Source organism: Bos javanicus, chromosome 15, assembly GCF_032452875.1.
Source record: "Bos javanicus breed banteng chromosome 15, ARS-OSU_banteng_1.0, whole genome shotgun sequence".
Classification (NCBI taxonomy): Eukaryota; Metazoa; Chordata; class Mammalia; order Artiodactyla; family Bovidae; genus Bos; species Bos javanicus.
In genome coordinates this window covers 78,151,746-78,171,929 of record NC_083882.1, presented here as the reverse complement: position 1 = coordinate 78,171,929, position 20,184 = coordinate 78,151,746, and the positions used below count along the sequence as shown (strand labels likewise).

Here is a 20,184-nt window from a genome sequence, read left to right as displayed (position 1 = left end):
CCAAAAAATAAAGTCTGAAACTGTTTCCACTGTTTCCCCATCTATTTCCCATGAAGTGATGGGACCAGATGCCATGATCTTAGTTTTCTGAATGTTGAGCTTTAAGCCAACTTTTTTACTCTCCTCTTTCACTTTCATCAAGAGGCTTTTTAGTTCCTCTTCACTTTCTGCCATAAGGGTGGTGTCATCTGCATATCTGAGGTTATTGATATTTCTCCCAGCAATCTTGATTCCAGCTTGTGCTTCTTCCAGCCCAGCGCTTCTCATGATGTACTCTGCATATAAGTTCAATAAGCAGGGTGACAATATACAGCCTTGACGTACTCCTTTTCCTATTTGGAACCAGTCTGTTGTTCCAAGTCCAGTTCTAACTGTTGCTTCCTGACCTGCATATAGGTTATTCAAGAGGCAGGTCAGGTAGTCTGGTAATGATCTATGGTACAAGATGCTAAAACAACCAGAAGAACAGAAAAATCCCTGCATGCAATTTTCAAAGACACGCTTATCCATGTTGGGCTTCCCAGGTGGCTCAGCAGGTAAAGAATCCACCTGCCAATGCAGAAGATGCAGGAGTCAAGGGTTCAGTCCCTGGGTTGGGAAGGTCCCATGGAGGAGGAAATGGCAACCCACTCCAATATGCTTGCCTGGAAAATCCCATGGACAGAAGAGCCTGGCAGGCTACAATCCATGGGGTCACAAGGAGTTGGACACGATTGAGTAACTTAGCAGACATCCATGTCAGAAGAGTAGGTCAGATTTTTTACTCTCCTCCCCAAATATCCCATGATAATTCTTCTACTTGGTGTCCATATTTAACTAAGTGTTGGTTGTCATCACTAGGGAGGTTGAACCAAGAAGGGACAATGAAGAAGGAAGGGGTGGGAAAAAATGAAGGAAAGAAAGAAGGGAGGCAAGAAGAGAAAGAAGGAAGGTGATCATAAAATAAGTGATTTATCCCCTAAAACACTTGTTAAACTATTCTCCTTTGCATTTGCACTTAGTTTGAGTCTTAATATTTTCTAATCTTGTGATGTTGTTGGATATCATGAAGCCAATCTGACCTCTGCCCTTTGATCATTACACTGGATTAGTGGGGAATCTTTGCTTACTTGCAACCCCATGGACTATACAGTCCATGGAATTCTCCAGGCCAGACTACTGGAGTGGGTAGCTGTTCCCTTCTCCAGGGGATCTTCCCAACCCAGAGATTGAACTCATGTCTCCCACATTGCAGGGGGATTCTTTACCAGCTGCGCCATCAGGGAAGCTCTTGCTTACTTAGGGAGAATCACAGTCGCAGTAACATTAAGTCCTTACATTTGTTTCTGCCATTTGTGTATGTCCCACTAAAATCAAAATCCTGTATGCGAGAGAGCAAAAGAGACACAGATGTATAGAACAGTCTTTTGGACTCTGTGGGAGAGGGAGAGGGTGGGATGATTTGGGAGAATGGCACTGAAACATGTATAATATCATATAAGAAATGAATCGCCAGTCCAGGTTCAATGCAGGATACAGAATGCTTGGGGCTGGTGCACTGGGATGCCCCAGAGGGATGATATGGGAAGGGAGGTGGGAGGGGGTTCAGGATGGGGAACACGTGTACACCTGTGGCGGATTCATGTTGATGTATGGCAAAACCAATACAATATTGTAAAGTAAAAAATAATAATAATGATAAATGGTTAAAAATAAAATAAAATCAAAATCCATATCAAGAAAAGATAATAAGGAGACACACTTTTATAAATCACTTTCCCATTTTCACTCCAGCCCTGAGTTCTTCTTTTTGCCCCACAACCTCCTCATGGCAACTTTCACCTCTGCATTTCTGAGTGTGTAGATGATGGGGTTCAGCATGGGGGTGACCACCGTGTAGAACACGGCCACCAGCTTGTCCTCAGTGAAGGTGGAGGAGGGCCGCATGTAGAGGAAGATGGCGGGTCCAAAGAACAAGATGACCACCGTGACGTGAGAGGCACAGGTGGAGAGGGCTTTGCGTCTCCCCTCTGCTGAATGGTTCCTCAAGTTGACCAGGATGACAATATAGGAGGACACCAAGAGGAGGAAGGAGCACAGAGCAATTAAGCCACTGTTGGCCAACACAACGACCCCCTCCACAGAGGTGTCAGTGCAGGCAAGCTTGAATAATGGCTGGAGGTCACAGAAGTAGTGATCAATCACATTGGGACCGCAGAAGGGCAATTGGATGGTGATGAGAATCTGAATTATGGAGTGAAGAAAGCCCCCAAACCAGGAACCAGCTACTAGTATGTGACACAGCTGACGGTTCATAATGCTCATATAATGAAGAGGTTTGCAGATGGCGACATAGCGGTCATAAGCCATCACCACGAGCAAGAGGATCTCAGAGACCCCCAAGAAGTGAAAGAAGAATATCTGAGCCAGACAACCCTCCAGGGAGATGGTTTTAATCTTGGAAAGTAAGTCTGTGATGAATTTAGGGACAACAGTAGAGGAGTAACTGATCTCCACCAGCGACAGATGACTAAGGAAGAAGTACATGGGGGAACGCAGGCTCTTACTGACTCTAACCATCAGAACAATGAGGCCATTGCCCACCACCGTGGCCAAGTACATGGGAAGAAACACCGCAAAGCACCCTCTCTGCACCTCTGGGTCCTGGAAAAGACCGCTGATAATTAACTCAGTCACATTATTTGTACTCGCCATGGAATCCACTCGAAGAAGATGGATTTAAGAGAAGAGACCTGTGATAAAACAAACAGTCATAACACCCAGTCGTTCATGCTTACTTAGCACTTGCCTGTTGATGGAACTCTCACACATATCTGACTGGTTCATTTATTTGATCACTAATATAGTAAATGTTTGTCCAGTAGCCCAGTTTATGCAAGATGTGATTCAATATACCTCACAAAAATTATAATCTCCATATCCTAAGTGAGAAAACTGAGGCTCAGAGAGGTGGAAAATTAACCAAGCTTTCCAGTAAGAAATGGATTCAGAACAAGAACCAAATTGTTTTATTCTAACATGTTATTTCAAGGAAACCACACTGAAAAAAATAATTACTATCTCCAACATTTGAGAATGGGATAATTGTTAGTCATTAATATATATGTTAATTAATATATATTAATAGCATCTATATATAGATGCTATTAGTTACTCTCATCAGTTACTCTCTTGTTTTCTCCTTTTGTTCCCCAAAAATGCCAATCCCATTGATAATCCTCCCTTTCTGAAGAATCCCTTTAATATTTTCTTTGTATAAGTTAGACAAGTTTCTGAATTATTTTAGACCTATGCTTTCACTCAATCCCACAGCTTCATGAATTTTTACCAACATTTTTTGAAATTTTTGGCACTGGAGACCAAGGTAAAACTCTAGGAGCTGTTGAGAATATAACTCACTATCAAAGACAGTTTAAATATAACACATGGAGATTCACCAGTTTGCTATTTTCTGTCTTCCAGTTTCCCTGCCATTGAGAAACATTTTTGCCAGCAGGAGGTAAGGATTTATTTTAATTCAATTCTTTGACCAAATATTTTATTAAGGACCTCCCATGTGCCTCAGAGATCCAGGATGTATGAAAGAAGATTGCTCTCACTCTTAGGAAGCTTGCAATTTCATGCAATTAAATGGGACATTTATTAATGAGGCAGAGAAAACCGTCAAAATTCCTCTGCTTTTGAAACTACTTTGAAATAGCTCATTCCTCTTATTTTTTCCTTCTGTCTCTTGTGCATCCATAGTGAAATAGATTAATCACCTCCTTTCTCCCCAGTTTTTCTCTTGATGAGAATTTGAAGACATATACAAAGTGAAAATATGCTAAGAGAATCCTCAATAAGTTACTTGGCTAAAACTGGGGAAGAAATGGGACATTGAAGGGTAAAAAAAAAGGTGGGGGGAGCACCGAGAAAACACAGCTGAGCAGGAGAGATGAAGCAAGATGGGGTTCCCTTAGTCAAGCCTGGGGCTCTGCAATGATGTAGAAGGATGGGATGGAGGAGAGGAGGGGAGGGGATATATGTATAATTATGGCTGATTCGTGTTGTCATATGGCAGAAACCAACACAACATTGTAAAGCAATTTCCCTCCAAATAAAAAAGTAAATTTAAAAAAATGATGGGGCTCCCTTACTGATTCAGGGAAATAGAAAGAAGGAAGGTGTTAAAAACAACCCAAAGAGGCTGTGAAATAGTTTGGTTCCTTAAGGAGACTAAAGCACGTGGCTACCGGATGTTCACCATTTTCATCGCCAAGCTAAGCATCAGATACTATTGCCCTTTATTCAGCTTCTGCTGTGTGCTGGATTGTGGTAAACATGTTACAATCCTCTCCTCGTGTAAATCTTCCTACCACTTTGAGGTAGTGAATGGAAAGGTGAGGAAACTGTGACTCAGAGAGGTTAAGTTACTCACCCAAAGAAACAGTTTATGAGTGGTCAAGTCAAGGCTGAAACCCAGGTCAGTCTAGAAGAGGGAGGAAGAGCCTCCTTCACCATGGGCAACGGATGAACCTGAGGGAGGAGAGCTAACAAGGAAAGAGCGTAATACACGAACGACGCTTTTCTAGCGAAGATAAAAGTACTATAGTACCCTCCCTCTTGTGGCTCAAAGAAAAGCATAGCCTTAGCTATTGGTTCAGTCTCTGATGCCACAATATTCTTACAGGAGTACCTGATCCTTAGGTGAAGAAATATGTCTATATACCTTAGAGTCCAGAGTAGACATCAGAGTCTGGTGTAGTGAGCTCTGAAACAGAACAAGGTCATCAAAAGGGGCATGTATTCAACAAAGTTGGAGGAACAGATAGAAAGGCAATGTTAACGCCTCAGGGGGAGTTCCTGGAGCCTCTGATTCATGGGCAATGGACAAAAAATTGTAAAATAAGCAACATCAATCATCTTACTTGCCCCCAGGAGTAAAGAAAGCCATCTTTTAAGAGAGAAAAGCAACACTCAGGTTTTGTACAAAGTGACACATTCCCAGGTGCCTTGTATGTCTGTTTAACCTAGTCCAAGCTACCACTATCTCATGGCTGGATTACTACCATATGCCCCTAACTGCTCTTGCTGCTTCCACCCCTCTTGAAAGATCAGTCAGATTGTGTATCACACATACATCCTCAAAAAAGGAAAAACAACATCCCTACCAAAGTCTTTCCTGGCTCCCACAGGGAAAAAAAAGCTACAGAGTCCCTCCCGCAGACTGTTATGTGGTTCCCACTCTTTCCCTGGGCATTGACCCTATCACTCTTCCATTTCCTCAGTGTTTTTCAACCACAGGATGTAGGACACAGTAGGGACTGTCCAGACTCATTCTAGGGTCCTGACTGACATGTAATGTCATGGCATAGGATAAAACTGTCAGTAAACTAGAGCTAAAAGTGATCAGCTTCTTGTTATAAGGTTTGACTTGATATTTCCATTTTGATAGCTAGGATTTATGCCATTGTGATCTTTTGGTGGAGGGAATAGTTCCAGGTTCATGGATCGCTGGACAGAAGGAAAGAAAATACAGTAAGGACATCTGGTTGAGCGGACTTACACTCTCCTCCCAGATCGATCTAGAGAAGTGGTCATAAGAGCAAGTACTGCAGCTGGCAGCCAATTCTCAGCTCTGTCACCACATATCACGTGTCCTTGGGAACAGCTTTTCTCATTCTCTTAGAATGGGGTAACAATTCCTATGTGACATATTTGTTGCATGAGTTAGACATGAGATAAAATATATAAAGCACTTAAGAGGGTTGCCTGGCAAATAGGAAGTTCTCAATTAATAGGAGCTATTATTAGCTCAGACTTCCTGGTATTTATTTAGATCTCTCTGGTTTCTCTTTCCCCCTGGCCCAAGAGAAAGACAGTCCATGACTAATTACCTCTTCTTCCCTCTGTCACTTCTCCAAATAAAACCCTTACTGTGGAATTAAGTATTACAAAATAATCCATGGGTTGCATGTAAAAACCTAGATAGGTAAATGATGGTCTAGACCCTAACTAGTTAGAATTTTCTCCTCTAACTTCGAGGCTTTCCAGGTGGCTCAGGGGTAAAGAATCTGCCTGCCAATGCAGGAGACACCAGAGGCTTGGGTTTGATCCCCGTGTCAGGAAGATCCCTAGAAGGAACCTATAACCCACTGCAGTATTCATGCCGGGATAATCCCATGGACAGAGGAGCCTGGCTGGCCACAGTTGTGGGGTCACAAAGAGTCGGACACGGCTGAACACACACACAAGAATGAGCATAGAGTCCCAATGAGAGAAATCTAATAAGGACACGATAATAAAGTGATAGGCTGAAGACTTATTGCTATGAGCTCAAATCACATCACGAGAGCCTCCTTCCCACTTTGGACCTCCAAGTGGTATTTCATGGAATCCCATGATGTGAAAGCCAAAAAAAAAAAATAAAAGCCTTTAGGAAACATCCTGTCCAGTCCTCTCCTTTTTATAGAAGGAGAACCCAAGATCCAGAGAGAAGAGTGACTCACCCCAGATCACACAGGGATTCGGAGCCTCTCGCATTCTGTCAACCTGTGAAAACCTCCAGGCACGCCATTACCTACCTGGTACGGTTAATGTTCAGTATTAGAGCAAGGAGTATTTCTCCTTCTGTTGCAAGAACTCTTCACTCAAACAGATGTCCTGGGCTGAGGAGAGAAGGCTCTCTTCACAGCAAAACCCTTCCACTGGGCTTCTTTCTCTGCACTGAAGGCCCCTAGTGAGTTAATCCACTTCATCTCAGCCAAGGCGCCAGGTGCAACTGAAGAAATTTTAGAGCTGAAAGGAAATCTGTAGACTGTTAACCTTCTCAATTTACCCATGGAGCAACTGAGGGCCAGAGAGTTTAACTGACTTCTCAAAGTCAGATAGCTAATTTTTGGTCAAGTTGCTGAGGCACTGTTTCTGAAATACTGGGATTGTCTCTAGAAATTTTAGTTTTGTGATGGTTATTGCCAATAACAGTGTCAATTTTGCTATCATATGACAAAACCCCACAGGCCCTGTGATCTTTTAGAAAATGAACAGCCTATGGTGATGAGGATAAATCACAAAGGGAAAGATTTAGGAAATTGGTCCCTTAGCCAGTCTTTAGATCAACCATTTAGAAACAGGAAAATAGCTACCAAAAACAGCTAACCAGTAATCTTTAGGTCCTGCTGCTGGTTTAGGAAACCTACTCGCTCTCTAGAAAACCAAAGATGGTTTTTCAATATGGAGATGCTTGAACTATTTAAAACAAATTGAGCCACATGCTGTGATCAAGGGACCAAATTTCCCCATGGCTTTTTGTCTCTAGCGTGAAACTTTTCCAAGAAACAGAGTTAAGAAAAAGTTCAAAATGTGTGTCAATTAATTTAGAAAACTTCAAGAAGTTCACAAACATCCATTAATTATGCTCTGCGAGAAAAAAACTAAAAATACGACATCAGGAGAGTTTTTGCCCCAACTTTCTGAGCTACATGGGAGTATGAGTCTGCAGGGAGAAAAGAGGACTAGCCCAGGGGAAGGGACTACAAACTGGATCACTTTAGGCAAGTTCCTTCATCTCTATGGGTTGCAGTTCTACAGACATAAAACGACAGAATTGGACTAGATTTCTTTCATGTCCCTTCTCACTCTAACAACCTGTGCTTCAAGGTCACTTAGACTTAAATACAACGCAAGCAAAGATGATGATCATGATCAAAATAATAATAATAATTGCCATTTATTGAGTACCTACCAGGTACCAGGCACTATACCAGACATTTTGTGACCCTTATCTCTCATAGTCACAGCAGTCCTACAGGGCAAATTTTCTCTCTTTTTATTTTTTTTTTAAGTGTACAGATTGACACTTCTTTTTTTAAAACTTTTATTGGAATATAGTTGATTTACATTGCTGTGTTAGTTTCAACAGCAAAGTAAATGAGTTGCACATACACATGTAGCCACTCGTTTTAGGGTTGTTTGTTTCCTCAATTCTTTTCTCATCTAGCCTATGGGAATATTGAGTAGAGTTCCCTGTGCTATAAACAAGGTTCTTATCAGTTACCTATTTTATATAAAGTAGTGTGTATATCAGAGAAGGCGATGGCACCCCACTCCAGTACTCTTGCCTGGAGGATCCCATGGGCAGAGGAGCCTGGTGGGCTGCAGTCCATGGGGTCGCTAGAGTCGGACACAACTGAGCGACTTCACTTTCACTTTTCACTTTCATGCATTGGAGAAGGAAATGGAAACCCACTCCAGTGTTCTTGCCTGGAGAATCCCAGGGACGGGGGAGCCTGGTGGGCTGCCGTCTATGGGGTCGCACAGAGTCGGACACGACTGAAGTGACTTAGCAGCAGCAGCAGCAGCAGTGTGTATATGGGGCTTCTCTGGTAGTTCAGCTGGTAAAGAATCTGCCTGCAATGCAGGAGACCCTGGTTCAATTCCTGGGTAGGAAAGATCCCCAGAGAAGGGATAGGCTACCCACTCCAGTATTCTTGGGCTTCCCTGGTGGCTCAGACAGTAAAGAATCCACCTGCAATGCAGGAAACCTGGGTTCAATCCCTGGGTTGGGAAGACCCACTGGAGGAGGGCACAGCAACCCACTCCAGTATTCTTGCCTGGAGAATCCCCATGGACAGAGGAGCCTGGTGGGCTACAGTCCATAGAGTTGCAAAGAGTCAGACACGACTGAAGCAACTAGGTATATATATATATACCATTATGTATAAGCTCATGGTAATCACAAACCAAAAATCTACAATAGACATACACTGAAACAGAGAATATAATTCAAACGTAACACTATAGTCATCAAATCATAAGAGAAGAGCACAAAAGAAAGAAAAAGGAATGAAAAATAACTATAAAAACAACCACAAGACAATTAACAAAATGTTAATAAGTACATAACTATCAATAATTACTTTAATATAAATGGACTGAATGTTTCCATCTAAAGGCATAATAACATGGCTAAGTAAATAGAAAAAGCAAGATGAATATACAGGCTGCTGATAGGAGATTCCCTTCAGATCTAAAGACACACAGGCTGAAAGTGAGGGAATGGAAAAAAATATTCTATGAAAATGGAAATCAAAGGAAAATGTGTATAGCAATGTTTATATCGACAAAATATGCTTTAAAGACTGTAATAAGAGACAAAAAAGGAAAATACACAATGATAAGAGGTCAATCCAAGAAGATATGAAATTATAAACATATATGCACCCGACAGAGGAGCACCTAAATACATAAAGCAAATGTTATCAGACAACAAGGAAGTGGAAGCTTGTTCTCAACCTCCCTCACCTGCCTCCTCCTTCTCACCTCTCCCCTCTGGCAACCATGGGTTTGTTCTCTGGACCTATGACTCTGCTTCTGCTTTGCTATGCTTGGTCACCTGTTTTGTTTACTATTTTGTTCCATAATAGAGGGGGGTCTGTTTGAGGGTTTGTGCTTTTCCCACATGCCTCCTATTCTCCTCATCCAGGCTTATATCTTCAGTTTCCTGCCCTGTAAGACAGGGTAAGTTACAAATAACAGAAATTTTACAGATCTGAAGGCTGGAAAGTCCAAGATGAAGGCACCAAAGGATTCAGTGTCTGGTAAAATCCAAATTATATAAAAAGGACTTCTAAGATCAATAAAAAAGATAACTAACCTAAAAATGAAAAAAAAAAAAAGTAGGGGCCTTTTACAAAACTATCAAAATGGCATGAAAGTCAAGAAACAGCATTCAATCTTAAAATATCCTAAATCAAAACAATAAAAGACACAGACTTTAAAGTAAAGTTACTCCTTGGAGTTCAAGGATAGACAATGGGATAGGCTAGCGAATAAGCACGCGGATTTAAGTTATTCATAATGCTCAACACTTGGACTACATTATGGCTTACAGGCATTTACTTATTAAAATAATACTGAACAGGTTGTGCATGGAAGCCTCAAAACAAGAATTCTGATTCCATCCATTCAGTTCATCTGAGGCCCTAAACACAAAACAAGAAGCCATGCAATGTCTATAAAGTGCTTATAATAATGCAGAACACATAGTAAGTATTTAACCAGTGGAATCCATTACAGTTAAATTAAAGGATGGGTATCCATGGCGATCCACATCCAGGGACCATAAAAAACAGTCATCTCCCAAGAGGCTTTCCACATTGACCAATGCAGCAGGAAAAGTTTTGTGTATCTTTAGTCAGAATTTTCAACAGGGAAAGCAGCTTGGAAGGCTCAAGGGAGCTAATTACTCAGGATGGTGACAGCATGGCATCCAGGGGTATCAAGGGGCTTTTCTTTCTCCTTCTCAAGCCATAGCATTTGGACTTGAAAGAGCCTTAAACTGGGACCCTTGACCAAATTTATACTGAAATGACGAGCAACTCTGGATCTCGGTGAGAAAGTAAGTTAACTTTCAAATGTTCTCAGTCACATATTTCTATTCTATATTTATCCTCTGTCCTTCCTGTTTACTGAAAACCTGCCAAGATCTTAACAATGTAAAAACTTAGCTTTGCGCTAGGCATCAAAACAAATGACCTTGCTTTGTGACCAAGGCAGCAATTCTAAGTAATAAAGGGGGACTATTTTTCAGGAGACACCAAGTAATCTCAAAGATGATGGTTTTAATAAACATAAGATACCTAAAGGGGTCAAAAATGCATCTACACCAGACTTTTGGAAAGCCACCTCTTTCAGGACAAGTGTGATGATAGATTTTCTCAGGGATTGATCATCTAGTCAGGCAGTGGAGACAGCATTTGGAGAAGCCTAAAGTCTCATCCTGAAACTCCAGTACTTTGGCCACCTCATGCAAAGAGTTGACTCATTGGAAAAGACTCTGATGCTGGAGGGATTGGGGGCAGGAGGAGAAGGGGATGATGGAGGATGAGATGGCTGGATGGCATCACTGACTCAATGGACATGAGTCTGAGTGAACTCCGGGAGTTGGTGATGGACAGGGAGGCCTGGCGTGCTGTGATTCATGGGGTTGCAAAGAGTCAGACACAACTGAGAGACTGAACTGAACTGAACTGAACTGAAAGTCTCATTCTTTAGATTTTGCTTCAATCCGTGTTCATCCACTGATTGAAAGCTTCTGGCATATGTGGAAAAACCCACGCCTCGTTGCAGCAGCACGTGGCAGGTAACGGTGTGGGGAGGGAAGATGGGTAAAAGGATCCTGCTGAGTCTGAGACTCCGGCAGGATAATGGAGGAGCTTGAATATGCTTCTCCATGATCAGAACCCTTTTCTAAGACTCTGCCTGTCCCACAGTCAAAACGACTGTTTAGTTATAAGCCGGTGGGTCTACCAAGGGCACAGATATCAGGACTCCACTAACTTATCACAGAGTACTGGTGTCCACTTGGTTAATTACATTTTATTTAAGTTAATTAACATGGCAGTTCTCTCCCAGAGACCCTAGAAGAATAAAGAAGACCTCAAAAGTGAAGGTCACCCAGTCGTGTCTGAGTCTTTGAGACCCCATGGACTATACAGTCCATGGAATTCTCCAAGTAAGAATACTGGGGTGGGTAGCCTTTCCCTTCTCCAGGGGATCTTCCCAACCCAGGGATCAAACCCAGGTCTCTTGCATTGCAGGCAGATTCTTTACCAGCTGAGCCACCAGGGAAGCCCAAGAATACTGGGGTGGGTAGCCTATCCCTTCTCCAGCAGATCTTCCCAAGCCAGGAATCAAAGTGGGGTCTTCTGCATTGCAGGTGGATTCTTTACCAAGTTGGCTACAAGGGAAGCCCAAGAAGCCCTCAAACATGACCATAATATCTAATTTAATTGTAGTGACACTGTGGAGTACGTAGAACTCGTCCCACTATTTGCATAAGAAATAAAACCCAGTAAGGAAAACTAAGTTTATCCACAATCATAGCTGGTCATTGGTAGAATGAAGATTGAATTGTTATAAAATATTGTCTTAGCCTGTGCTACATTATATCACTTAAATGTAAAATTTCCATTGGCCTTTAAAAAATATGAACTTTCCTATTAAGAAGACCTCAAACCTATTTTCACTTTCATGCATTGGAGAAGGAAATGGAAACCCATTCCAGTGTTCTTGCCTGGAGAATCCCAAGGATGGCGGAGCCTGGTGGGCTGCCATCTATGGGGTCACACAGGGTCGGACACGACTGAAGTGACTTAGCAGCAGCAGCAAACCTATTATTTAGTTCTACATACTTCAGAGTGTTACAACAACTAAATTAGATATTATGGTCACACACCAGAGCCTAATTCTCAGTACAGCACTGTGGAAAAGAAACAGAATACAAGCCACATTGTCATTTTAAATACTTTTGTAACCACATAATAAAAGCAAAAAAATTAGATAGAATTTATTTTTTTTTCCGGAGTACGTACTTTATTACTTTTATTTTTTTATATATATTTTATATTTTTTATTATTTTTATTTTATTTTATTTTTTAACTTTACAATATGGTATTGGTTTTGCCATATATCAACATGAATCCGCCACAGGTATACACGTGTTCCCCATCCTGAACCCTCCTCCCGCCTCCCTCCCTGTACCATCTTGTATATGAGACAGCAAAAGAGACACTGATGTATAAAACAGTCTTTTGGACTCTGTGGGAGAGGGAGAGGGTGTGATGATTTTGGAGAATGGCATTGAAACATGTATAATATCATATATGAAACGAGTCGCCAGTCCAGGTTTGATGCACGATACTGGATGCTTGGGGCTGGCACACTGGATAGAATTTATTTTTATAATTTGATAGAGAGAGTACCTGAAGAACTATGGACAAGGGTTAGTGACATTGTACAGGAGGAAGTGATCAAGGCCATCCCAAAGAAAAAGAAATGCAAGAAGGCAAAATGGTTGTCTGAGGGGGGCTTACAAATAGCTGAGAAAAGCAGTGAAAGACAAGGGAGAAAAGGAAAGATATACCCATCTGAATGCAGAGTTCCAAAGAAGAGCAAGGAGAGAAAAGAAAGCCTTCTTTAGTGGTCAGTGCAAAGAAATAGAGGAAACCAATAGAATAGAATAGAATAGAGATCTCTTCAAGAAAATTAGAGATGCCAAGGGACCATTTCATGCAAAGATAGGCTCAATAACAGACAGAAATGGTATGGACCTAACAGAAGCAGAAGATATTAAGAAAAAGTGGCAAGAATACACAGAACTATACAAAAAAAGACCTTAATGACCCAGATAACCATGGTGGTGTCACTCACCTAGATCCAGACAACCTGAAGTGCAAAGTCAAGTGGGCCTTAGGAAGCACCAACAGCATCACAAAGTTATTGGAGGTGATGGAATTCCAGCTGAGCTATTTCAAGTCCTCAAAGATGATTCTTTTAAAGTGCTGCACTCAATATGCCAGCAAATTTGGAAAACTCAGCAGTGGGCACAGGACTGAAAAAGGTTAAGTTTTCATTCCAATCCCAAAGAAAGGCAATGACAAAGGATGTTCAAACTACCACATAATTGCACTCATCACACAATGCTAGCAAAGTAATACTCAAAATTCTCTAAGCAAGGCTTCAATAGTACATGAACTGAGAACTTCCAGATGTTCAAGCTGGATTTAGAAAAGTCAGAGGAACCAGAAACCAAATTACCAACATCTGCTGGATCATAGAAAAAGCAAGAAAGTTCCAGAAAAAATTCTACTTCTGGTTTATTGACTATGCCAAAGCCTTTGACTGTGTGGATCACAACAAACTGTGGAAAATTCTTAAATAGATGGGAATACCAGGCCATCTCACCTGCCTCCTGAGAAACCTGTACTCTGGTGAAAGAAACAACAGTTAGAACCGGACATGGAACAACAGACTGGTTCCAAATAGGAAAAGGAGTACGTTGAGGCTGTATATTGTCACCCTGCTTATTTAACTTACATGCAGAGCACTTCATGCAAAATGCTGGACTGGATGAAGCATAAGCTGGAATCAAGATTGCTGGGAGAAATATCAATAACCTCAGATACACAGATGACACCAACCTTATGGCAGAAATTGAAGAACTAAAGAGCCTCTTGAAAAAAGTGAAAGAGGAGAGTGAAAAAGCTGGCTTAAAACTCAACATCCAAAAAACTGAGATCATGGCATCTGGTCCCATCCCTTCATGGCAAATCGATGGGAAAACAGTGGAAACAGTAGCAGACTTCATTTTCTTGGGCTTCAAAATCACTGCAGATGGTGACTGAAGCCATGAAATTAAAAGATGCTTACTCCTTGGAAGAAAAGCTATGACCAACCTAGACAGCATATTAAAAAGCAGAGACATTACTTTGCAGATAAAGGTTCATCTAGTCAAAGCTATGGTTTTTCCAGTAGTCTTGTATAGATGTGAGAGTTGGGCCATGAAGAAAGCTGAGCACCAAAGAACTGATGCTTTTGAACTGTGGTGTTGGAGAAGACTCTTGAGAGTCCCTTGGACTGCAAGGAGATCCAACCAGTCCATCCTAAAAGAAATCGGTCTGAAATATTCATTGGAAGGACTGATGCTAAAACTGAAACTCCAATACTTTGGCTATTTGGCTACCTGATGTGAGGAACTGACTCACTGGAAGAGACCCTGATGCTGGGAAAGATTGAAGGCAGGAGGAGAAGGGGATGACAGAGGATGAGATGGTTGGATGGCATCACCGACTCAATGGAGATGAGTTTGAGTAAGCTCTGGGAGTTGGTGATGGACAGGGAGGCCTGGCATGCTGCAGTCCATGGGGTTGCAAAGAGTCGGACATGACTGAGTGACCGAACTATACTGAACTGATTTTTGTAATGTTAAAATCTTGTTTAACTCAATTATACAAATTTTTATGATGTCAAACATTTTATATCACTTTACTTCTAAAAATTAAATTTAAATAAAATTGAAAGTTCACTTTTTTAATCACACTGTCCATACGGCAGGTATTCAGTTACTCATAGTGAGTGACCCTATTCCACACAGCAGGCAAAGCAGGCACTCAACTCATTACTATAAGGAGAGGTGGGAAGAAAACATGGCTACAGCAGACCAGATACCGGGAAACTACTGGTAATATTATTAGATGTGATTAAGGCCTCATGCTTACTTTTTTTAATGCCTTAATTTCAGAGACTTGGATACTGAAGTTGCAGTGATGTGATTACAGATTTCCACTAAAATAATTTGGAACAAAAAAGTAAGGAAAAAGAGAGACCCATGAAACAAATGTGATAAAATAACTTTACCACAGAATTATTGTGCTAAAAATGGTAAAATCATTTTTTAATCTGAGTAATGAGATGGTTAGATAGCATCACTGACTCAGTGGACATGAGACTGAGCAAAACTCTGAGAGATACTGAAGAACAGGGAAGCCTGGGGTGCTGCAAGTTCATGGGGTTACAAAGAGTCAGACAGGACCTAGTGACTAAACAGCAAGTATATGAGCACTTATTATCTCTATTCTGTGTATATTTGGAAAGTTTCATAACAAAATGTAAGTACTGGAAATCGAGTTGGAAAATCAAAAGGCATAATTCAATGAGCACTTTCAATATGCTGGACTAGGTTTGGTACTTGAAATAATTCTCTGAAGTAGTTAGTAGCTTTCCCTTTGAAAGATGAAGTTTAAAAAAGCTTAAATCACTTGCCAAACTAATAAACCAATACAAAAATAAATACACATTGTCCCCACCTTTATTCATCTTTGGTTCAAAGAGACACAAAAACAGTAAAAGAAAGAAATCATATTCAATGATAATGATTCTTTGTATTGGGGAGATAACCCTAAATTTCATGATATAACATTAACTGGAGGAGACCCTGGTGTTCTCTAGAGGGATTGACCTTCTAGAGTCAATCCTTTGATGAAAGAAATTAGGTCTCAGTGAAGACAAATAACTTACCCAGATCTCACAGTTGGTCATTGTCAGAGGCACTACTAAACCTAATTGAGAACTGGTACCTCCCCAAATCCTGTAACAATTAATGTCAAGTAGAATCTGAAGATTTGAGTATCTTGCAAATGGTATTTCCATTTTGTGAAGCCTCTATGTGCTTTCTGCAACTTCTAAACAGATGAGAAGAGACAAAAAGTGAAGTCCCAGAATAATATAATAATCTAATGTGATAAAAATTCATCATTCAAAAAGCTGGCCAGCTTAAAACTCAGCATTCAAAACACTGAGATGATGGCATCCGGTCCCATCCCTTCATGGCAAATAGATGGGGAAACAATGGAAACAGTGACAGACTTCATTTTCCTGGGCTCCAAAATAACTGCAGATGGTGGTTGCAGCCATGAAATTAAAAGACACTTGCTCCTTGGGAGAAAAGATATGACCAACCTAGACAGCATATTATAAAGCAGAGACATTACTTTGCTGACAAAGGTCCATTTAATCAAAGCTATGGTTTTTCTAGTAGTCATGTACGGATGTGAGAGTTGGACCATAAAGAAAGCTGAGGACTGAATAATTGATGCCTTTGAACTGCGGTGTTGGAGAAGACTCTTGAGAGTCCACTGGACAGCAAGGAGATCCAACCAGTTCATCCTAAAGGAAATCAGTCCTGAATATTCATTGGAAGGACTGATGATGAAGCTGAAATTCCAATACTTTGGCCACCTGATGTGATGAACTGACTCATTGAAACATGTAAAATATCATGTATGAAACGAGATGCCAGTCCAGGTTCAATGCACGATACTGGATGCTTGGGGCTAGTGCACGGGGATGACCCAGAGGGATGGTATGGGGAGGGAGGAGGGAGGAGGGTTCAGGATCAGGAACACATGTATACATGTGATGGATTCATTTTGATATTTGGCAAAACTAATACAATTATGTAAAGTTTAAAAATAAAATTAAAAAAAAAAAAAGACCCTGATGCTGGAAAAGATTGAAGGCAGGAGGAGAAGGGGATGACAGAGGATGGGATGGTTGGATTACATCACCAACTCAATGAACATGAGTTTGAGCAAGCTCTGGGAATTGGTGGTGGACAGGGAAGCCTGGTGTGCTGCAGTCCATGGGGTTGCAAAGAGTCGGACATGACTGAGTGACTGAACTGAACTGAATGTGATAAAGACAATCAGGTTGAAAGTAATTTGGGAGGCCAAAGAGCTACACAGAAGGCTCATTACATCCCAGGTCTGGCTCAAAGTTGTACATTTGAAGACATGTATCAATACTTATGATCACAAATGTGTGTGTATATTTACATAGATTCCATATTTCCCTTGTGGCTCAGCTGGTAAAGAATCCACCTGCAATGCAGGAGACCTGGGTTCAATCCCTGGGCTGGGAAGGTCCCCTGAAGAAGAAAAAGGCTACCCACTTCAGTATTCTGGCCTAGAGAATTCCATGGACTATATAGTCCACTATATAGGGGTTGCAAACAGTCAGATATGACTGAACAACTTTCACTTCACTTCACATTCCACATATCAACTGGAACATGGGGGAAAGCATCCTGAAATAGGAGAGTGGACTTCATCACTTGTAAACTTGATTTAAAAAGAAGATATGATTTAAATTCTCAAGCAACTATGATTCAGACAACTGACAAGTGGAGAGCCTAGACTCCATGCCTAAATATATTTAAAACCCATCAGCTTTTCTTTTCTGTCCTCTTGCTCCCTCTGTCCCACCCTTAGTCTCAAGTAATTTTAAGAAACAAAGTATAATGAAACCAAAACCTTTAAGGGAGGAACTTCGTAAATAACTGCTAAAAAATAAAAGCAATACTGTTATATCATGTGCCCCAATCTAATTGCCCTTTATCCTTTTTCCAACAGGTAAATCACAAAGCATTTCTCTCTTATGAACTTCCAGGTTTCATGGGAAATAATGTTACTGAATTTATCCTCATGGGTCTTTCCCAAAATAAGGAAGTACAGCAACTATGCTTCATTTTGTTCCTACTCTTTTATATAATCCTCATGACAGGAAATTTTTTCATAATGACTGTTCTAAGGAACCAAAATCTCAGCTCTCCGATGTACTTCTTCCTCAGCTTCCTATCCTTTGTTGACATCTGCTATTCCTCTGTCACAGCCCCCAAGCTGATTATTGACTTTCAAGTCAAGGACAAAAGAGTCTCTTGTTGGCTGTATGCTCCAGCTCTTTTTCTCCCACCTGTTTGGCTGCACAGAAATCCTTATCCTCACAGTGATGGCCTATGACAGGTCTGCAGCCATCTGTAAGCCTCTGCACTATTTGACCATCATGGACTGGAAATTCTGCTCCATCTTGCTGGCGTTCTGCTGGCTAGGAGGGTTTGTGCATACTGTGGTCCAGACCATGCTCACTGTACAACTGCCTTCCTGTGGCCCCAACCTGATCGACCACTACTTCTGTGATGTCCACCCTTTACTGAAGCTGGCTTGCACAGACACATATGTGGTAGGGCTCATTGTGGTGGCCAACAGTGGCGTGATTTCACTGAGCTCCTTTGTCATTCTTGTCGGTTCTTACACTGTCATCTTGCTTTCTTTAAAGACCTGCTTATCAGAGGGAAGGCACAAGACCCTGTCCACATGTGCTTCCCGTATCATTGCGGTCATCTTGCTGTTCGTCTCCTGCCTCTTCATGTACCTGAGACCTTCCACCACTTTCCCTGAAGACAAGATAGTGGCTGTATTTTACACTATCATCACATTCAAGTCGAATCCTCTGACCTACACCCTGAGAAACATGGAGGTGGAAAATGCCATGAAGAGACTGGATCAAGAGGTTGTTGGGCAGAAATAGTAGAGACCCTGATAGGAAGTTCGGTGGTACTGGAACAGCCTCAGTTGTACCAGTTTCCAAAAATGGTTGCTGAGAATAGTCAGTAATCAGCCCTTAATCTCATCACACAAATAAGCAATTTAATATTAATCCAATATAAAGAGTCTTGGATTTGAAGTCTAAAGACCTACTTTGGAGGACCAACCTTACTAGTCACTAGTGGTTTGACTTTCAGTTCAGTTCAGTTCAGTTCATTTCAGTCGCTCAGTCGTGTCTGACTCTTCGGCCCCATGAATCGCAGCACGCCAGGCCTCCCTGTCCATCACCAACTCCTGGAGTTCACTGAGACTCAAGTCCACCGAGTCAGTGATGCCATCCAGCCATCTCATCCTCTGTCGTCCCCTTCTCCTCCTGCCCCCAATCCCTCCCAGCATCAGAGTTTTCTTCAATGAGTCAACTCTTCGCATGAGGTGGCCAAAGTACTGGAGTTTCAGCTTCAGCATCATTCCTTCCAAAGAAATCCCAGGGCTGATATCCTTCAGAATGGACTGGTTAGAGCTCCTTGCAGTCCAAGGGACTCTCAAGAGTCTTCTCCAACACCACAGCTCAAAAGCATCAATTCTTTGTCGTTCAGCTTTAGTGATATTCAAATATCTGATAAGAGATATTCATGTACACCCGTGGCAGATTCATGTTGATGTATGGCAAAACCAATACAATATTGTAAAGTAATTAGCCTCTAATTAAAATAAATAAATTTATATTAAAAAAAAAGAGAGAGAGAGATTCCCTACTGGGAGCCCTGAGTGGATTAAACATTTGTACAGAGAATTCTGACACCAAACATAGTGTGTTTCATAGCAGATAGTATTGTTGTCTCTGGGCAATGCCTCTAAGTCACAAGACATGTCAGGTACGTCAGGTCTGAGCAAGCTCAGGGAGCTGGTGATGGACAGGGAAGCCTGGTGTGCTGCAGTCCATGGGGTCACAAAGAGTCAGACACGACTGAGTGATTGAACTGAACTGAACTGATGTCAGGTATATCAGTTCAGTCACTCAGTCATGTCCGACTCTTTGCAACCCCATGGACTGCAGCACACCAGGCTTCCCTGTCCACCAATTCCCAGAGCTTGCTCAGACTCATGTCCATTGAGTCAGTGATGCCATCCAACCATCTCATCCTCTGTCATCCCCTTCTCCTCCTGCCCTCAATCTTTCCCAACATCAGGGTCTTTTCAAATGAGTCAGTTCTTCGCATCAGGTGGCCAAAGTATTGGAGTTTCACCTTCAACATCAGTTCTTCCAATGAATATTCAGGACCGATTTCCTTTAGGATGGACTGGTTGAATCTCCTTGCAGTCCAAGGGACTCTCAAGAGTCTCCTCCAACATCACAGTTCAAAAGCATCAATTCTTCGGTCCTCAGCTTTCTTTATGGTCCAACTCTCGCATCCATACATGACTACTAGAAAAACCATAGCCTTCACTAGATGGATCTTTGTCAGTAAAGGAATGTCTCTG

General features: G+C 41.6%; 1 protein-coding gene and 1 pseudogene across 1 annotated transcript; one reads left to right on the top strand and one right to left on the bottom strand.

The window, feature by feature from the left end:
* Positions 1-1,588: 1,588 nt before the first annotated feature.
* Positions 1,589-16,701, bottom strand: LOC133227081 (olfactory receptor 4B1). Its single transcript, XM_061381500.1, has one exon. The coding sequence runs from the start codon at positions 2,692-2,694 to the stop codon at positions 1,765-1,767; it is 930 nt and encodes a 309-aa protein (XP_061237484.1). The 5' UTR covers positions 2,695-16,701; the 3' UTR covers positions 1,589-1,764.
* A 942-nt stretch (positions 16,702-17,643) lies between these two features.
* LOC133227082 (olfactory receptor 4S2-like) lies at positions 17,644-18,939 on the top strand (annotated as a pseudogene).
* Positions 18,940-20,184: the final 1,245 nt, after the last annotated feature.